The sequence below is a fragment of the Bos grunniens genome, chromosome 5, assembly GCF_055505025.1.
Source record: "Bos grunniens cultivar Pamir isolate PY7600 chromosome 5, Bosgru_T2T1.0, whole genome shotgun sequence".
Taxonomy (NCBI): domain Eukaryota; kingdom Metazoa; phylum Chordata; class Mammalia; order Artiodactyla; family Bovidae; genus Bos; species Bos grunniens.
The window spans coordinates 71,153,354-71,169,258 of NC_141169.1; the positions used below are offsets into that span (position 1 = coordinate 71,153,354).

At 38.8% G+C, this 15,905-nt stretch overlaps 1 protein-coding gene across 9 annotated transcripts in view; it reads left to right on the forward strand.

The window, feature by feature from the left end:
* The window catches only part of RIC8B (RIC8 guanine nucleotide exchange factor B), a 100,682-nt gene extending 85,503 nt beyond the window's left edge, over window positions 1–15,179 (forward strand). For 4 of the 9 annotated variants that reach the window (XM_086401152.1, XM_086401154.1, XM_086401155.1 and 1 more), the window contains one exon: window positions 13,784–15,179. In XM_086401152.1, the coding sequence (XP_086257278.1) occupies window positions 13,784–13,895 (112 nt within the window). In that variant the 3' untranslated portion in view covers window positions 13,896–15,179. Of the gene's footprint in view, window positions 1–2,719; window positions 2,804–6,941; window positions 7,081–7,725; window positions 7,903–8,399; window positions 9,182–13,783 lie in introns of those variants that run through there. The other 5 variants (XR_015164031.1, XR_015164032.1, XR_015164033.1 and 2 more) reach the window with 5 other exon arrangements.
* Window positions 15,180–15,905: the final 726 nt, after the last annotated feature.

The following is a 15,905-nucleotide window of genomic DNA, read 5'->3' on the forward strand; positions in this document are numbered from 1 at the left end:
CAACATTTCAACTCTCAAAGCTAGGAGAGTAGCTGCCAGGTCACTGTGATATTTAACCAACTAACCTCCCTGTCTTCAAAAAGATGCTGCGAATTAGGTTTGATGATTTTGCTGCTTCTTGTATTTTTTCGTTTTAGTCTGTTTTGGTTTTTGTTCCAAATCATGATGCTTTTTATTTTTATTCATTTTTGATGTGCAAGTTTGCAATTCTTTCTTTTTGGATTGCTGCTGAAACCAAGAACTCTAAACTGTCTAGGAAAAGGTGAAAAGGAATAGCTCAAATGAAGGATTTTCTGAAAGCAGGCACTTGTATTAATTAGGGATTCTAAAAACAATTTCACTTTCCCTTCTTGCTTCACACCTCCTTCCCCTCCAAAAATAGCCAGTTTTGAAAATAATTAAACTAAATATATACTAATAAGTAACTAGTCATCTTGGAGGAGTTATTAGAAAGTATTCCTTTCACACTTGCCTGAATTGCTCAATTTTCTAGTCATATATTGAGTCACTGTCTCCTTTAAGCCATCTTGAGTGAGTGCTTCTGTGTGTTGGTGGCAGCTGCCACCAGAAGGTGAATTTCTTCTGGTCATCTCCTTTTTCACAACAACTCTGCAAAGGCTAGTATCCCTCAGTCAAGAGAAGTAGCAACTGGAATGGTAAAGCCAGAAAGTGAACCATAAAAGGCAAAGGTATAATAAAGAAATAGTCAGAGACTAAGAGCACAGCAGGAAGCTTAGAACAGAAGTGTTCAAAAACAGGAAGAGCTGACATGAGGAGTGTGACAAGTTAGGATATTTAGACCCTCTACAGAGTCTGAGTTTTCAAATGATGCTGATAATGCGATAGAATTTAGTTGACTTCCAGCTATTCCTTTTAAATTTCCATCATTTTCCCAAGTTTAGAATTTACAGCTAACCATGCTCATAATATTCAAAAGACATTGTTATCTCTTTGCATATGACATTCTTCATACTTTGTATAGAATATACATGTTTCTACCCTGAATGAATTTACAGTAAAAGAGAAGATATATTGTTAGAGCAAACATAGGAGGCAGAGGAACAGGTTCTGAATGAGCAAATAAAAATAAGATTTGTACTTCACAAGGATCTGATGTGGCAAGTGAAACACAGCAGTGTAACTACAGCAGCTAGGATGAGAACCAACAGAGTCCGCCTGGTAGATGGAGGGGGAGATATTAACAAGGACCAGGATGGAGCATACTAGCGTGAAGACAGTGAACTAGTTAGGTTGAATAAATTTTGTTTCTCTTAAATTGCATTTCAGTAATATGAGTTCTTAAAAGATAACACAGATACTATCCAGCTTGCCAATTTGCCCTGGATGAGTAAACATCCAGCCGACTCTCAGGTCAATCTGAAGGTGATACTGATTTTTGCATAGCAAAATATATCTTGTGTTGGCTTTGATGGTATGAATTTCACCATTCAAGTTGAAGTTAAGACAATTTTGAGAATAGTCCTAAATCACTTTTCCATGATGTGTGGTGGGTTTGTTTTTTTTTTTACATTGTCTGCCTTTATGTGCTTTCTAACATTTGCTCTCACTAATAACAGTCAATGACAAAACTGTATGGAGATGAGCAGTGGGCATTCCAAAGCTGGAATGCAAAGAATGAACCCATTCTTTATGCGTCGTCTTACGTGTTTGTCTTAGTTCCTTCTCTTTTTTCACTGTTGTTTTTTTTTTTTTTTTTTTTTTTGAGGTAAAAAAGATGCCATAAAGCCAAGGGAGACTAAAATCAGTAAATTCGGGGAATATTTATTAAGCAGGTACTCTGTGCAAGGCACTGTGCTAGGAAGATGAGGGAGATTCAGAGGTGAATGTGGTAGTCTCTGCCTTTGGAAAACTCACCTTTTAGTGTGGGATATGGCTATAAGCTACTCTAGAACACAGGGTAGAAGGAAGTAATGTCAAAATAAGGTCTGTATTGAACTGTGAGCACCAAGGAAAAGGAGCAGTTCATTCTGTTGCGATGAATCAGGGACTGTTTCACAGGGAAGGTAACAATTGTGCTGATCCTTGAAGTTTAAGAGGTGTTAGATTAACAAATGGAGAAATGACCGTTCATTCCAGGTGGAGGGAAACTTACTCTTGTTAATAAGATAAATCTTTGTTATTCACATACTGCATCTTTCTTCTAAAGAGCTCATAACCAGAGCTAATTTATCACAGTCTGATTAAGTTATCAGATTTATCATTAGGGAAAGCAAGGCCCAAAGAATTGCCCCACACATTTCCAAGCTAATGACTGATGAAAATCCATTTCCTTTCACAGTTTACAAAACTGTTTACAAAAAGTACACATTTCCTTTCACAGTTTACAAAACATACACTGTCTTTCTAGCTAAAGTGAGGCTAAGAACTTCATTTTTCAGAATTCAAGACCTTTGCTCTGTCCACTGTGCTACTGTTTCTGTCTGTTAGAGTCAGTGTTCGCCAGAATATTTCCTAAATCATCCTCTTCAGCAATGTGCTATTGGTTAGTTCCTTCAGCTGTCACTCTAAGGATGTTCTGCATCCCACCAAGTCTTACTGTGCTAAGAGTGTACTATAGCTTTGTCTGGTTAGCTTTCCTTTCCAAAAATGAAATCATTTTCTCCTGGGCCTGAGTTGAAAGGTGTGTGAGTAAAGGATAGGATTGGAGGTGATGTGGCCAATGAATGGACACTAGACACTCCCTTTTTTCCATCCATAGGAGAGCAGATGTGAAGGACCTGCACCAGGATGGTGGTTAGCAACAGTGGCCCGTGCCAAAGCACTTACCAAAGTGATGACTAAGGTTGGTCATGCCAAGTACTATTACTGAGCCTGGTGTAGGGTACAGATGTTATTTACCACCAAAACTGTAAAAACCACCAATGCGAAAATTTAAATTACATTTCCATTTTGCCTCCAGGCTGGACATAGCCACTGCCTCAAGTTGCTCACCGCCTTAGCAACTTTATCTAAGCTAGATTTTTAAGGACACTGGAGAGATCAGTGCTGAAACATTTTCTTCCCATTGAATACCAACTGACAGTGGTATTCCATGTGATTTTTCTTTTTTTAGTGTAAGGATTCTGTTTTAGACAGATGTAGGTAAGGGGATTGGCAGTGGACCTGGAGGTCTTAAGAGTTTGAGAATAATCTGAGCCCTGTAAGTCCCATCATGTCTAGCTAGTACAGTGCCTTGTACCCTGTGATTTTCCCAGTGTGTTTGATGAAATGTCAAAGCTGATCCCCAAATCAAAGGTTAATTTTTTTGCTCAATAAAATAGCCTACATGGTTTAAAGACTTTAAAGTATACTTTTGTCAGTTCAATTTCTTGGCCAGATGTCATAAAATGCAGGTCTGGAAAGGAATTCTGTAAGGTACTTTGGTCCATGAGTGGCTAATTTAAATAATGGGGTACCTAATTTCTTTAATATAGAATGATAATTGTAATATTTATCAGACATAAGCATTAAGGCCTGAGGCATGGAGATTATAGAAAGCTTCATTTGACATTTTTAATGTGAGAACAGAGGTGGGAAAGAGGATGAAATTGGCCTGCCTCTCCACCTCTTCTTTCCTTTTTTGAACTGGAAAAAATATAAGTCCCTGCAACTTAAGCAGGAGATTAGAATTTGGATTGTATGTGGTTAAGCAAGTCCAGTGTGGCTAATACAATTGCATTCACCTTAGCTACAGCACACAATTTGCATATAACAGCACAGCCTCCTCCAGAAGAGGGGAGAGAAGATTGATGGCTTAAGCCTAAACTAACCAAGGGAAGTAATATTTCAAGTTTCAAACTTTGTTTTGACTTTTCTAATCCCCCTTAGTTTCTTAATTGGAACAGGACTGACTAATCTTCTACTGCATACTTACCCCATCACTGTTTAACAAGGTACACTGCCTTTTTGCTTATAAATTATATCAAAATCTTCTAAAATTTACATCTATATAAATAATTGTTTTCCATTTCTTCCCTTTCTTATCTATTCCTTGTCCAATATAATTTTGCTAGCCATTATGTAGTATTGGTGGAACATGGCTTTCTTAATAAATGCAAGTACCAAATATAGAAATAGTTCCCCTTTAGTCTCCAAATATTATTTTTAAGCTTATTAAAGCTGGGACAGGTAATTTATGACTGAAAGTAATAACTATATAATTTTTTCTTTATAACTAAATTTCTTGACTCTGCTTATAAAAATAACAACTGTGATTACTCCCACCTTGATGAGTTAACCAAGGAAATGCTTTGTAGGTACATTTCAGAAATATGATCCAGTTTTTATAGCATTGTAAGATCTATTGTGGGTACGAAAGTGTAATGATCTCAATTGCTAACATCAGAAAATCCTTTAGATCTGCACTGTCCAATATGGTAACCACTAGTCATATATGACTACGGCTAGTCTGAATTGGGATGTCTTCTAAGTGTTAAAATACTCAGACATTCAAAGACTCAGTACAAAAAAAAACAACAACAACAACAAAGACTCAGTACAAAAAGAGAATATAAAATACCTCAATTGTTTATTATGAATTTATGTTGAAATAATATTTTTGATATATTGGGTTAAGCAAATTATTTTAAAACTAATCTTACTTTTCTTACTTTTTCGATGTGGCTACTAGAACATTTAAGATTACGTATGTATGGCTTACATTATGTTTCTGTTAGATAGCACTGTTCTATCTCAATAAAAATACACTGCAAGTTTGCTTAGAAGCTTAATTAAAGGAACGTGGATCCAGTTAAACTAATATACCCTTACAGTGGTAAGGGAGAAATACGATATTGTTCATCTTTAGGTTAAAGAGGGCCTTTCCACTGGCTGGACACCTCTAAGTAGGATGTCATGCAATCTTTGTATTGCTTATTAGTAGTCATTGTCCCTTAACTCTGTAGTAGGAATGCCTACTTTGAGCTCTTGATTTAAGCACTAGCCAAAATGACTTTTGTTTATTATAGAAACATCAAATAAGAATAATCTCCATTGACTACTTGCTCTTAGTCACCCTCCTCCTTTCTAATGGAGAAGAACATGTCAGAACTTCCATTTCTACTGCTTTATTCAACACTGTCAGTTGGCATGCTGACCTCTTATTAATATTTATTTTGCTAATTTTGGACAACAGGATAGAAAGGTCTGTAGAGAAATTACCAAGAAATAAAGATCACCTTCACTTAAGGGTAAAACTCAGTTTTATTTTTCTAACATTATCCCTAACCTCTTTCTCTATATTTTCTTAACCATACTCTTTAATGTGAGGTGGATAACACATTTTTAGAAGCTTTGCATGTGATCTTCTAACAGAAATGAGAATAATAAAAGACTAATATTTTATATATTGCTTTTAAGTTTGAAAACAGCCTTGTGAATTAGATAGGGTAAGAGATATTTTATTGAGGCGTAAATGGGACCAGTGATTAAGTATCTAAACCAAGATCAGCCGTCTTGTTAGTGATATAGTCAGGATTTGGTTCTTAGACTTCAGACTCTAAATCTTAACTGTTATTTTAAAAAATTACCAACATACAGCTCTCAAATTTGTCAGTCTGATTATCTTCAGTAAGATGCTCTAAATTTTAAATAGATTCAAAGGACAAAGACAGATAGTAAGCCTATTTACCTGAGAAGAAAATTAAGATTTGGAGGCCATTCCTGCTTTTTCAATCCATAATTGAGCTTTTCTCAAATATCAAGTCAGGTCCTAAGCAGTTTATATCAAAAACAAAAACAGCTTCATATGAAGGAAACCAGTAAAACTGCTATGATTCTATGTTACTATAAAATATTTTAATTATTTTGAAAAGAGAATATTCTGACAGATTCTTATATGCAGTGTGATCATATGAAGAAAATTAACTTTAGAAAGGCTTCCCTATTTACAAGGCTGTTGCCTGTTTGTTCAGCTCCCGAAGTGGAAGGACATGCATGGTGTGGACAGTGTGCCATATCCATTTCTCTTGGGAATGATATTTTTATGTTGTATATTTTAACTTCCCAACTGTACCCAATCCCAAAGCATGACGGTGAGGCTGAGGGAAGGGTCTCAGAAATGTTTTTGAGAAATGGAGCTTGAAGACCTCGGATTTGGTACAGAAAAGCCACCATACCTCTCCTACCTATTGGTTAGTGGCTTAGTAAAAGATGAGTATAACTTCAGCACTAGGAAGCCATCAGATGGAAGATTATACTGAAAGATGAAGGGTCAGCAAAGGACATGCTCTGATGGTATATAACTGAACATTTAACTAGTGCCAAAAGTTGTATTAATTTCTTGAGGACAAAGCATTTAAAACACTTCAGAATATCACAAGTTTTGAGGAAATCCATTGTACTTCAATAGATTATGGACTATTCCATTGATGCTCAAGTATTGAAATAAGATGCACTCTCAGAATTATAGCAAAGATTACAGAGCTTCCTTCTCGGGGCTCTCACAGGCTCCGTTACAGCAGGCATTTTTGGAAAAGCTCTGTTAATTAAAATACTTTATTTATATATTTATTTTCATCCTATCTTCCAAATGTGAAAGGAATTAAATACGAAATGGCTAATTTTAAATGTCAGGGTTCTTTTTTTCCAAGCCAACCTTACATTAAGAACAGGAATCCCTGTGCCAAAGAAATGGTTCCCAATTATCCCATCCTGGGTTTTGTTATACATTGTACAGAAGTCAACAAAACAAGTATGTAACAGAACCTGCCTAAATAACAGCCACCCTCATTAAAATCAGAATTAATCAGGGGGTGATTGAAGGAAGCAATGCTTCATAGGTTCCCCCTTTTTCTTCTTTTCTAATCATAGAACAAAATATGTTACATAAAAGGATTGGAACTATTATGCAGTACTCAATTAGAGGGAGGTGAATAGGTCTCTAACATGCTGTTTTATCAAAAGAGCAGACTGGTGTTTGCATGACTGTTGTTTCATTACAGACCCTGTCATTAATTCCATGTGTCAATACTGCCCTGTAGTACACAGAGCAGACAAGAAAGAAGAGCCCTTGAAAACAAGGGAATGATTTTTGAGTCGTTATCAAGCTAAGTGGCAAGCGGGAAGCTGAAACTCGTATAGGTAAATTCGAAGGGACTCTTGGGAGATCTGCAAGTGGGAAACAAGAATGCATTTTACCAACTGCTTAATTATGTCCTGTTTTTCAACAAGTACACTTGAATTGAATGCTTTGTTTGTATTGCACAAAAACATGTGCTTTGGGCAAGAGTATTCTCTTGTTTCCAGGTCAAGTAAGGTGTTTTATACACATACACATCTGGCCTATTCTATAATGTGCTATTGGGTATGTTAGTATCTGAGCCCCAATATTGCACTGTCATTTCTGGGGGAAAGTTACGTAGGAACCAGAAGTCTAAACAGTGGAGCTTTCGCTAAGTCCTGAGAGGTTGTATAAGCCCAGGCATCCCAGAGGAGCATACTTACAGGGAAATGGTGGCTCAGGAAAATGTGGAACTATATCTGGGGACAAAAAAGACAGACTATAAAGCTTTCAATATGGTATAAATTCCATAATCTCCCACCCCTAAACCTTTAAAAAAGTACTTTTTGGTTTCCGTTAGCAGTCCTAAGGGTTAGGCTGGGGCAAAATAAGGTTTCCTTTCTTGGACGTGCTTTATCTGTGTCCTCGTTCCTGGCCAAGCCCTTATAGATTATGGTTCCTTATCGTTTAGTAAGATCAAATTTCTAAATGATGTTTCGTTCCAGTTGAACATTCTTGGAGGCTTATCTCTTCCCTGGCCAGATGCCTGATCAGATGAGAAGCCCGCCATGATACTGTCACAGTGCCTAGAATGGGCTCTTTATCCAGTAGACATCACTGTACTTTTTGATGATAACGAGGGCAGTCTTAACTTGTGTTAAGGCCTGTGTATAGCATTGAAGGTAAGTATGAAGGAGTTATTGCTATGTGAATATCTTAACCCTGATGCACATTTCAGTATACAGTATCTTCGTTTAACCATGATCTACATATATCTAACACCTAGCCATCCTTTTTAGATGGGACCTTCATGATTTAGGACCAGTAACTCTTCATGAAATGGCCTGTTTATTGAGGGCCATGATTAAATTTAGATCCATCCTTGTAACATTTGCCATTGCTTTGATTTTATTTTTGGAATCATTCTAATCATTTTGCTGGTAGCTTTGCAGAAAGGACTTGTGGTCTTGGTGTATGTCAGTGACAATTAGGTAGGCTGCTGTGCTTGACTTTTAGGTTTAGAAGATCTTGATTAGAAACAAAAGCCTAGCAGTTTCAGTGTCTTAAAAACCTAGCCGCTTTTTAAGTAGATCATAATTATTTAGTAACCTAATATTTAGTCTCTTGGAATTAGAATAGAATCTTAGGGATCATCTTGTCCAACCCCTTCATTTTATAGATGGGGAGACTCAAGCCCAGAGAAGGAAATGACTTGCCCAAGGACACCCAGCACATTAGTGGACAATCTGAGTCTAGACCCACTGGTGCCCCAGATGTAAGCAGCCGAGTCTACATGAATCAGTGGTTGGAAATTCCAGGTTGTATGGCACAAAGAGGGCCTTGATTTCTGGACGGTCAGAATGTCTGATGACATTGACTCATCAGGGAAGTAATTATAGTTAAAATAGTATGAGGATGACTCGTGGCAAATGGTTCTCTACCATTGTCCATTGGTGCTATGACCCATGTATTATATTCTTTCAGTAGAACTTTACTGAGCACCTATTATGTGCCCATCCTAGATCCTGCAGATCACAGCCAGAGAAGACATGGACTCTGTCCTCAAGTTGCTCAAGTCCTGTAGAAAATGAGAAATCTCTGGAAAGCATCATGCAGAATTCCCTGTAGAATGCTAATACTTTTCCTAATTGTAAATCTTGGTGATGAAAATGAACCTTTTCTCTTGGTCAGGGTTTGTTTATTAGGTGTCACATAAAACACTATACCATTCCTTTCTGTGAAAATACAAGATAATACCAATTGCAGCTAAATTGAGTTCATAAACACTTATTGAGGATCTACCATCTGCAAGGCACTGTGCTAGACACATAGGGATATGAAAATGAATACAGTGTAGAATATTTTCTTTTTAAATGTCAAAGCAGTATTGTTTTATAGCTTTCAACCTTTGTAATAAGAATTATTTTTAATAAATAGTCTTAAAATATGGGACCCTTGAAATAGAAGACAAAATATCTCTGTACTGTAACCCAGACTTGTCAGCCCAGGATTGCAAAGTCTCCATCCAAATCCTCTTTTGTACCCCATATCTGTCTTGAGCTTTCTTTTTCCTTTATCTCAGCCAAGCCAGCCTGCTTGCCAGTCCCTGCACACAACTGACTCTCGCTTCTGTGCCTTTGCTTGACTAACCTCCTGCTTCGGGATGCCTTTCTCCCCGTGAATCTGTGTCCATCACTGCCATTACAGTCTGGCCCTGAACCCATCTCCTGCCAGGAGCCTGTGATCAGCATCCCCATCTCCTCCGTGTCCCTCCCACGTGTACATAGCCCATATGACTGGTGGAATAACAGTTCTGTGGTATTCATTAATGCTTCCCATTCTCTGTCCACATCTTGCTCATCTAGATACAACAGATCTTACTAAATGAAGCAGTTTAGTATAACCAGGTCATTTTTCAGACCTTTTAGGAGTAAGTTTCTATATCAAAGAATTCATTTTGGTATTTGTGGGCTGTTATATGATAGAGAGGAAGAGCAGAATCATTAGGATGGGGGTTTGAAAAGTAAGCCTCGGGGTCCATAAGAGAAAAGAGTCTATCTGTAAGTGATCCTCTCTCCTTCCATTCCCAAACAGGATGAGAAATTGCCTTTAAATAAATTTCAAATACAGTAAGGGTGTACTGAACTGTCAAGCTAGGGAAAGCAGGGCTCTGCCTGTTAATCATCTCAAGCTTGTTGATCTGCTGTTCTGTAATTCCTTTAATATTGTTTAATGTGTGTGTGTTTTACCTTCTGAACTGACTAAAAGCTTCTTGAGGACAGGGACCATGTCTTTTATTTGCTTCTGCATATTCTTCCCCCACTTATTCCCAAAGACTGCCCTAACAATCTTGTGGAAACCTTCCTTCCATAAGCACATAAAGGACAGGAAATGCGTCTCATGGGTTCCAACTACACCCCAGCCATCGCACTATGTATTTCATATGTATAATGACCTTTCACCCTCATGACGATTCAGTGAAATGGGTATTCCTATCCCAATTCTACCGATAAGGAAACTGAAGTTCAGAGAATTCAAGATCTTACTGCTATAGAACCTAGGTCTGATTCCAAAACCTTTATATGCCTTTCACTGTACCACAATAACAACAACTAATATTTAGGACTCCTTTACAGTACATAGAACTCTTTCATTTATACTATTATTGTTGCTGTTACTACTACCACTGCTAGTACTATAACCCCTTAAGTCATCACTAGGAAGTAGGTAGGTAGAGCTAGTATTATTATCCCCATTTCACAGATGGGAATACAGAGACTCAGAGACTTGCCCAAGATCACACAACTGGTAAGTGGAAGAGCCAGGACTTCAAAGAGACTTCCTGACTCTAGACCTTTTTGTTCTTTCCAGTGTATCACATTGCCGCCTTAATTTATCTGCATGAATGCATAATTATTTGGCCAGTTATCACTGACACCTCTCCTACAGGAGTGTCAGTAAGACAAGACATCCTATAGCATCCTATAGCCATGTGAAAAAGAAAATAATTAATATCCTTAGAAGAGCTTCTATGTTAGTAGAGGGGTGGTAGAGAAAATCCAAAAAATAAAGCCTTGAGAAGAATAGTTCACAGGTGAGCATTAAAATATGAGCCCCTTTATTCTATAGATGAATTTTCATAATTTGGCTATAAAACTTTTGTAATGTTTTTAATTATTTCTATTATAAAATTGGATTAGGGAGTAGGGGTGCAACCTATGGACTTGATTTGAAAATATTCCTCCTGGGTTTGGATGAGAAAGTACTGGCTACCTTGTGCAAGCTGGTAGCTAGCCCCAGTGTCATTCTGTTACCAGAGAAATACAGAAATATTAGGAGTGATGGCATGCCCCCCCAGCAGTTCATCACTATCTTGGTAGAATTCATGCAATCTCATCTACTGATCCCATTCCACCCCCCCATACCCTTCACCCCACCCTACCTTACTGTTCTGCAGTCACCAACCCCTTCAAACCTTTGAACTTTCTGATCCCTTAATGTTTCACCCCAGAAGGTGGTGCCCTTCTCCTTTTGTATTGATTATTAGTAAACAGTGTCCAGTATCACAAAGGCCTTCAGGACAACCACAACTAGGAATTGTTACTAAAGTACAGATGTGGAGTATGAACTGGTGCTAGAGAGAAGTTTCAGTGGAAGCAGATTGTTCTCTAGTTCCACTAAACATTTCTACCTGGTTGTCATGCAGAGTTCTTCACTGTCCTGAAAGATGTTAGTGTCTTCCCCGTCCCCCAAAATCTGCTCCATCTGCTGTGCTCTTGCTCGAATGAATGGTCACCATCCACATGGTCATCTGAGCTGGGAGCCATAGAGACACTCTTCCTCACTCCCCTTTACCAACTCTGCCCTCCCAGTGGATGACAGCTCTACCTTGGAAGTGATGCCTTTTCTTCCCACAACCACAGCCACAGCCCAACTTTCTGTCTCCTCTCACACGCACTGTTACAGTGACATCCTCGTGACTTGCCTCTCTGCCAGTTTCCCCGATTCCGACGTGTCTTTGCACTGCTGCCAGAGATTCTTCCCTATAAACCAACCCTGGCCGGGCATTCCTTACAGGCTAGGACCCAAGCTGCTTACTTTGACATTCAAGACACTTGACTGCCAAACCCCAAACTGCCCTTGCAGACTTACTTCCTGCTGCTCCTTCAGTGAATCTCTCCCCTCCCCAAACACTGGGCCCTTTCCCAGCTTGAGAGCAGAGAAAGAAATTGACACAATCCAGAAAGGTCTATACAGTCACAAGTAGGTGGGACCATACAGAGCCCTCCACACAATCTCCCTTGCTGGCAGAGTCCTGTGCCATCTTTGCCTGGCATAGGACACCTCCCCAGAGGTGCTGCTCCCACCTTCCCCAGGCAATTAGATCGATGCTTCGTCTCAGGAGCTGTGATTTCCTTTGTTCCTGATCCTGTTACAGCATTTACCCCATTATGTCCTGAGTTATTTTCCATGTGTATGTTTCACGCACTGCTCGAGGGCAGCAGCTGTGCCTGGCCTTCCTTCTCTCCCCAGTATATGACACAGTTCTCAGCACATAGTTGTTGAGCAGCTGAACTCAGAGTGTGTTCCTTCAGTGCAGTTAGAGCAGATGTGCAGAGAGCCCTGGGCTGGGGTTCAGGGACTGTCCCAGGTCCAGTTTTGCCACTAGACGTGTGACCTTGGGTAAGTCACTCAGTCTCCTTTATTAAACAAGGGAGTTGGACTAAATGATCTCTAAGGCCGCTTTAAATTCTATGATTCTGACCCCATTTCTGGGATCACGAAACACATTTCCTACTTGATAAATATTTAGCAACCTCAATTTAACCAGTCAACCATCCATATTAATAGAGTCTTCAGACTCTCAGCAGTAGTCTTCTGGTAAGAGCTGCTTGATAGGCTCCTGTTGGCTTATCCAGCGTCCCCTGAGCTGTTCTCCCCTTCCCCAGAAGTCTCTCTGCACTTGTAACACTAGCACACGGTTGTGTGGCTGGCCCTTCCCAGTAGGGAGCCCTTCTTTGTGCTGGCCTGAGGGACAACCACAAGGAAGCAGAGGGAGAGGAGGCTTTATTACCTTCCTTCACTCTAGCTCCCACCAACATTACAGTTGCTGCCATGTGGGTTCTTGTTGTAGACATGTTTTTAGAGGGCAATGCCCGTTTCTGTGAGAAATAAGTTTTAAGCAGCTCATGTGCTCTTCAAGACTCCTTTTAAAGTACACTGCTGACTTTTTGGGGTGGGAGGAGGACTAGAGTTAGCAGCTCAACAGGTACATTCACCATAATCTCCATATAATAAATAAGAGCCCATGAAAAGATTAAATAAATCTTTCCTAACGCTTTTTGATTGGCTTAATCAATAATTAATCATCTTTAGATGAGGCCGTAACTTGTGGAGTAGATATAATTGGATTAGCTGAGGAGAGGCAGTTGGGGCGCTTTGAAGAGATTAAAATGGCTGTCAATCCCATAATTAAACTGCCACAAACAAAAGCAATGGTGTTTTTTTAAAAAAGAAGGAGAGAAAGAAGGAAAGAAAAGGGAGGGAGAAAGTTGGGAAAGGCCAACTGATTTGAAATCAATAAGTACTTATATATCACTAGAGACTGGACAGGGAAAAATCAAATGGCAGATTTATTCCATTAAATTAAATCCATACATATCAAATCAGCCATTTAATTACATGGCTGGTCCACTGGGACAGGTGAAATTTTGGCAGCTTCAACTTCTTAACTAAAACAAATCCACAAAAGGAAAAAAAGTCAATTATTAAAAACAGAAGAGACCTGCTCCTTGTCCTGAGCCCATTTAGACCTTGACTTTTCATACTTTTAATTGGCTTAGTAGGTTTGGCCTGTGTGAATGAAGTCTTTTATCTCCCTCTTTTTCTTTCCATACCCCTTTCATCTTTCCTGTTACAAACACACAGAGAGAGCTTGAGGAAAAATACTTTGGTTTTTAAAGACTTTTCTTTTTTTTTAAAGGATGTGGATTCGGGCGGGGGGAGGGTGTGTGTGTGATGCTGGTGAATACTTTTTTCTCTCTCTTTTATCTCTTTTTCCAGAGAGGAGTTGCTTAAACCAATGGGACTAAAACCTGATGGGACAATAACGCCTTTGGAAGAAGCACTCAACCAGTACTCTGTCATCGAGGAGACCAGCTCTGACACAGACTGAAAGCATCACCTGCTCAACTCTCAATATTGCTTTTATCAGCATCTTTTCTCTGTAGCTCCAGGGGAATCTTTTCTCTAAAACATTTATGCCCTTGCTTTGGCTAGAAACACATTAACTGGTTTACTCATTGAGAATCCAGCGTATTTAAGAAGTGATCCTGTGTTTTTGCGATATTGAGGCATTCATACAGAGCTGCAGTTAGATGGAGTTGCAGGGACTAGGAAGAGGGAAAAAAAATTCCATTCTGTCAAGATGGAACTGAAGGACTTCACTCTATAAAGCAGCCCTGGTTGAATCTGGCAGTTCTGTTTGCCAAGATTCTTAACAGAAGATTTAGCTGTGTCCTTCCTCTCACTTGTGTGAGCTGCCCTTTCTGAATCTCTCCAGAGACGGAGGCACATGGGAAGCAGAATGAGCTGCTAAAAGGGGCGAAGGCAAGTGACCCTTTAGATCAGGACTGAGTGAATGGAAGCCAAGCAGCTGCTCCATAGGCCTAGCCCCACTCTTCACTTCATTTCAATTTTGTATAAATCTATAGAGACTCACACACACGCACACACACACACACACACACACACACAGCCCCAGACTTGCAAACTGATTACATTCAAAAAAGTTTGTATGTCACTTATCTAGAACTTCAGAATACATTTCTCCCTATAAAGTTACAAAAGATGGTTTAGTTCTGAGGCAGCTACCAATGCCTATTTATTCCCTAATAACCTGAACACTAGTACCATAGAACTGAACCCCCATCTGTATTGCTGCATGGGGAGCATGCATTCTGAGGTCTAACATAGGGGTGCCAGGAAAACATACCCTCCAACCCGGAAGAGGGAATGGGGACCCCTGGGTACTGGGAGTTCTTCTGTGGCCTCTGCTGAGGGTGGAGGAGACAGCAGCACCCATTTGTACATATAGGTCATTCATACGCCACATGTTTTAAATCGGGGACTGTGTGTGCTTGTGTGTGTTCTACCTTTCTACCATATGTGATCAGTTTAATGGTAACTTTATTTATTTAAAAAAGAAACACAAATAGTTACTGTTAAACTGATTAAGGCTGTTTTTACTTTGGTAAAACAGATTGGTCATATGAAAAAGTAGAAAATGAATCATGCAATAGACAGTGGGTCTAGTTAATCAATGGCTAAAGTTGAAAAGGGGTTGGTTTCCTCTTATATATATATATATGTATGTATGTATATACATACATATATATACACATAATGTGCTTAACCACTGCCTTTTAAAACTTTAAATAAAACATTGGGGTTGATTCAATTTAGCCATCTGTGTGTGTTTCTTTATAAACAATACTATTTATTGTTTATTGGGGTAAACAATACTATTTCACAGTTTATGCTTTTTTAAAGTGCTTTTACATCTATTATCTCAGTTGTAATAAATAGCTTTTCTAAGGATAAAGTACACAGAGTATTAGTGAAATGTCATTTATCCAGAAGCCACTTCTCTGGCCAAAGTACAAATCAGGAATTCAGTTTTAAAAGGCCTTTGAGCTGCCAAAAGAGATGTCAAAGTTTCTTACAATTTATTTCTACGTGAGAGCCTCAAGAATCTATCTCACTTTTTGCCTCTTTACTAAAATTTGCGTATATTTTAACATGTTTAGTTATCTGACTTCCAAGTCCACCAAAAAAATATATATATATGGCAAAAGAGGAGGCTGTTGGATGGAAGGCAGACCTACTGAAAGCAGCAAAAATCCAACTGAAAACTGGATAGGAATGTGGGGACAATGAGAACTACTTGAGGCATCATAAGTCTGGAACCATCTGTTTCCCAAAGGACATTCTAGTTGACCCAGAAAGTATCCATACAATAGTATGGCCTGTAAACTAATTCTCATAATGATGACCTTGTGTTTCTTTTTTAAAAAAGTTAAATCCAGAATACTCTATAAAAAGACTATAAAGAACACAATACATTTTAGGATTTTCATCCAAAATAACTGGAGTAGAAGTTATGGGCGACCCATGTTTTAATAAA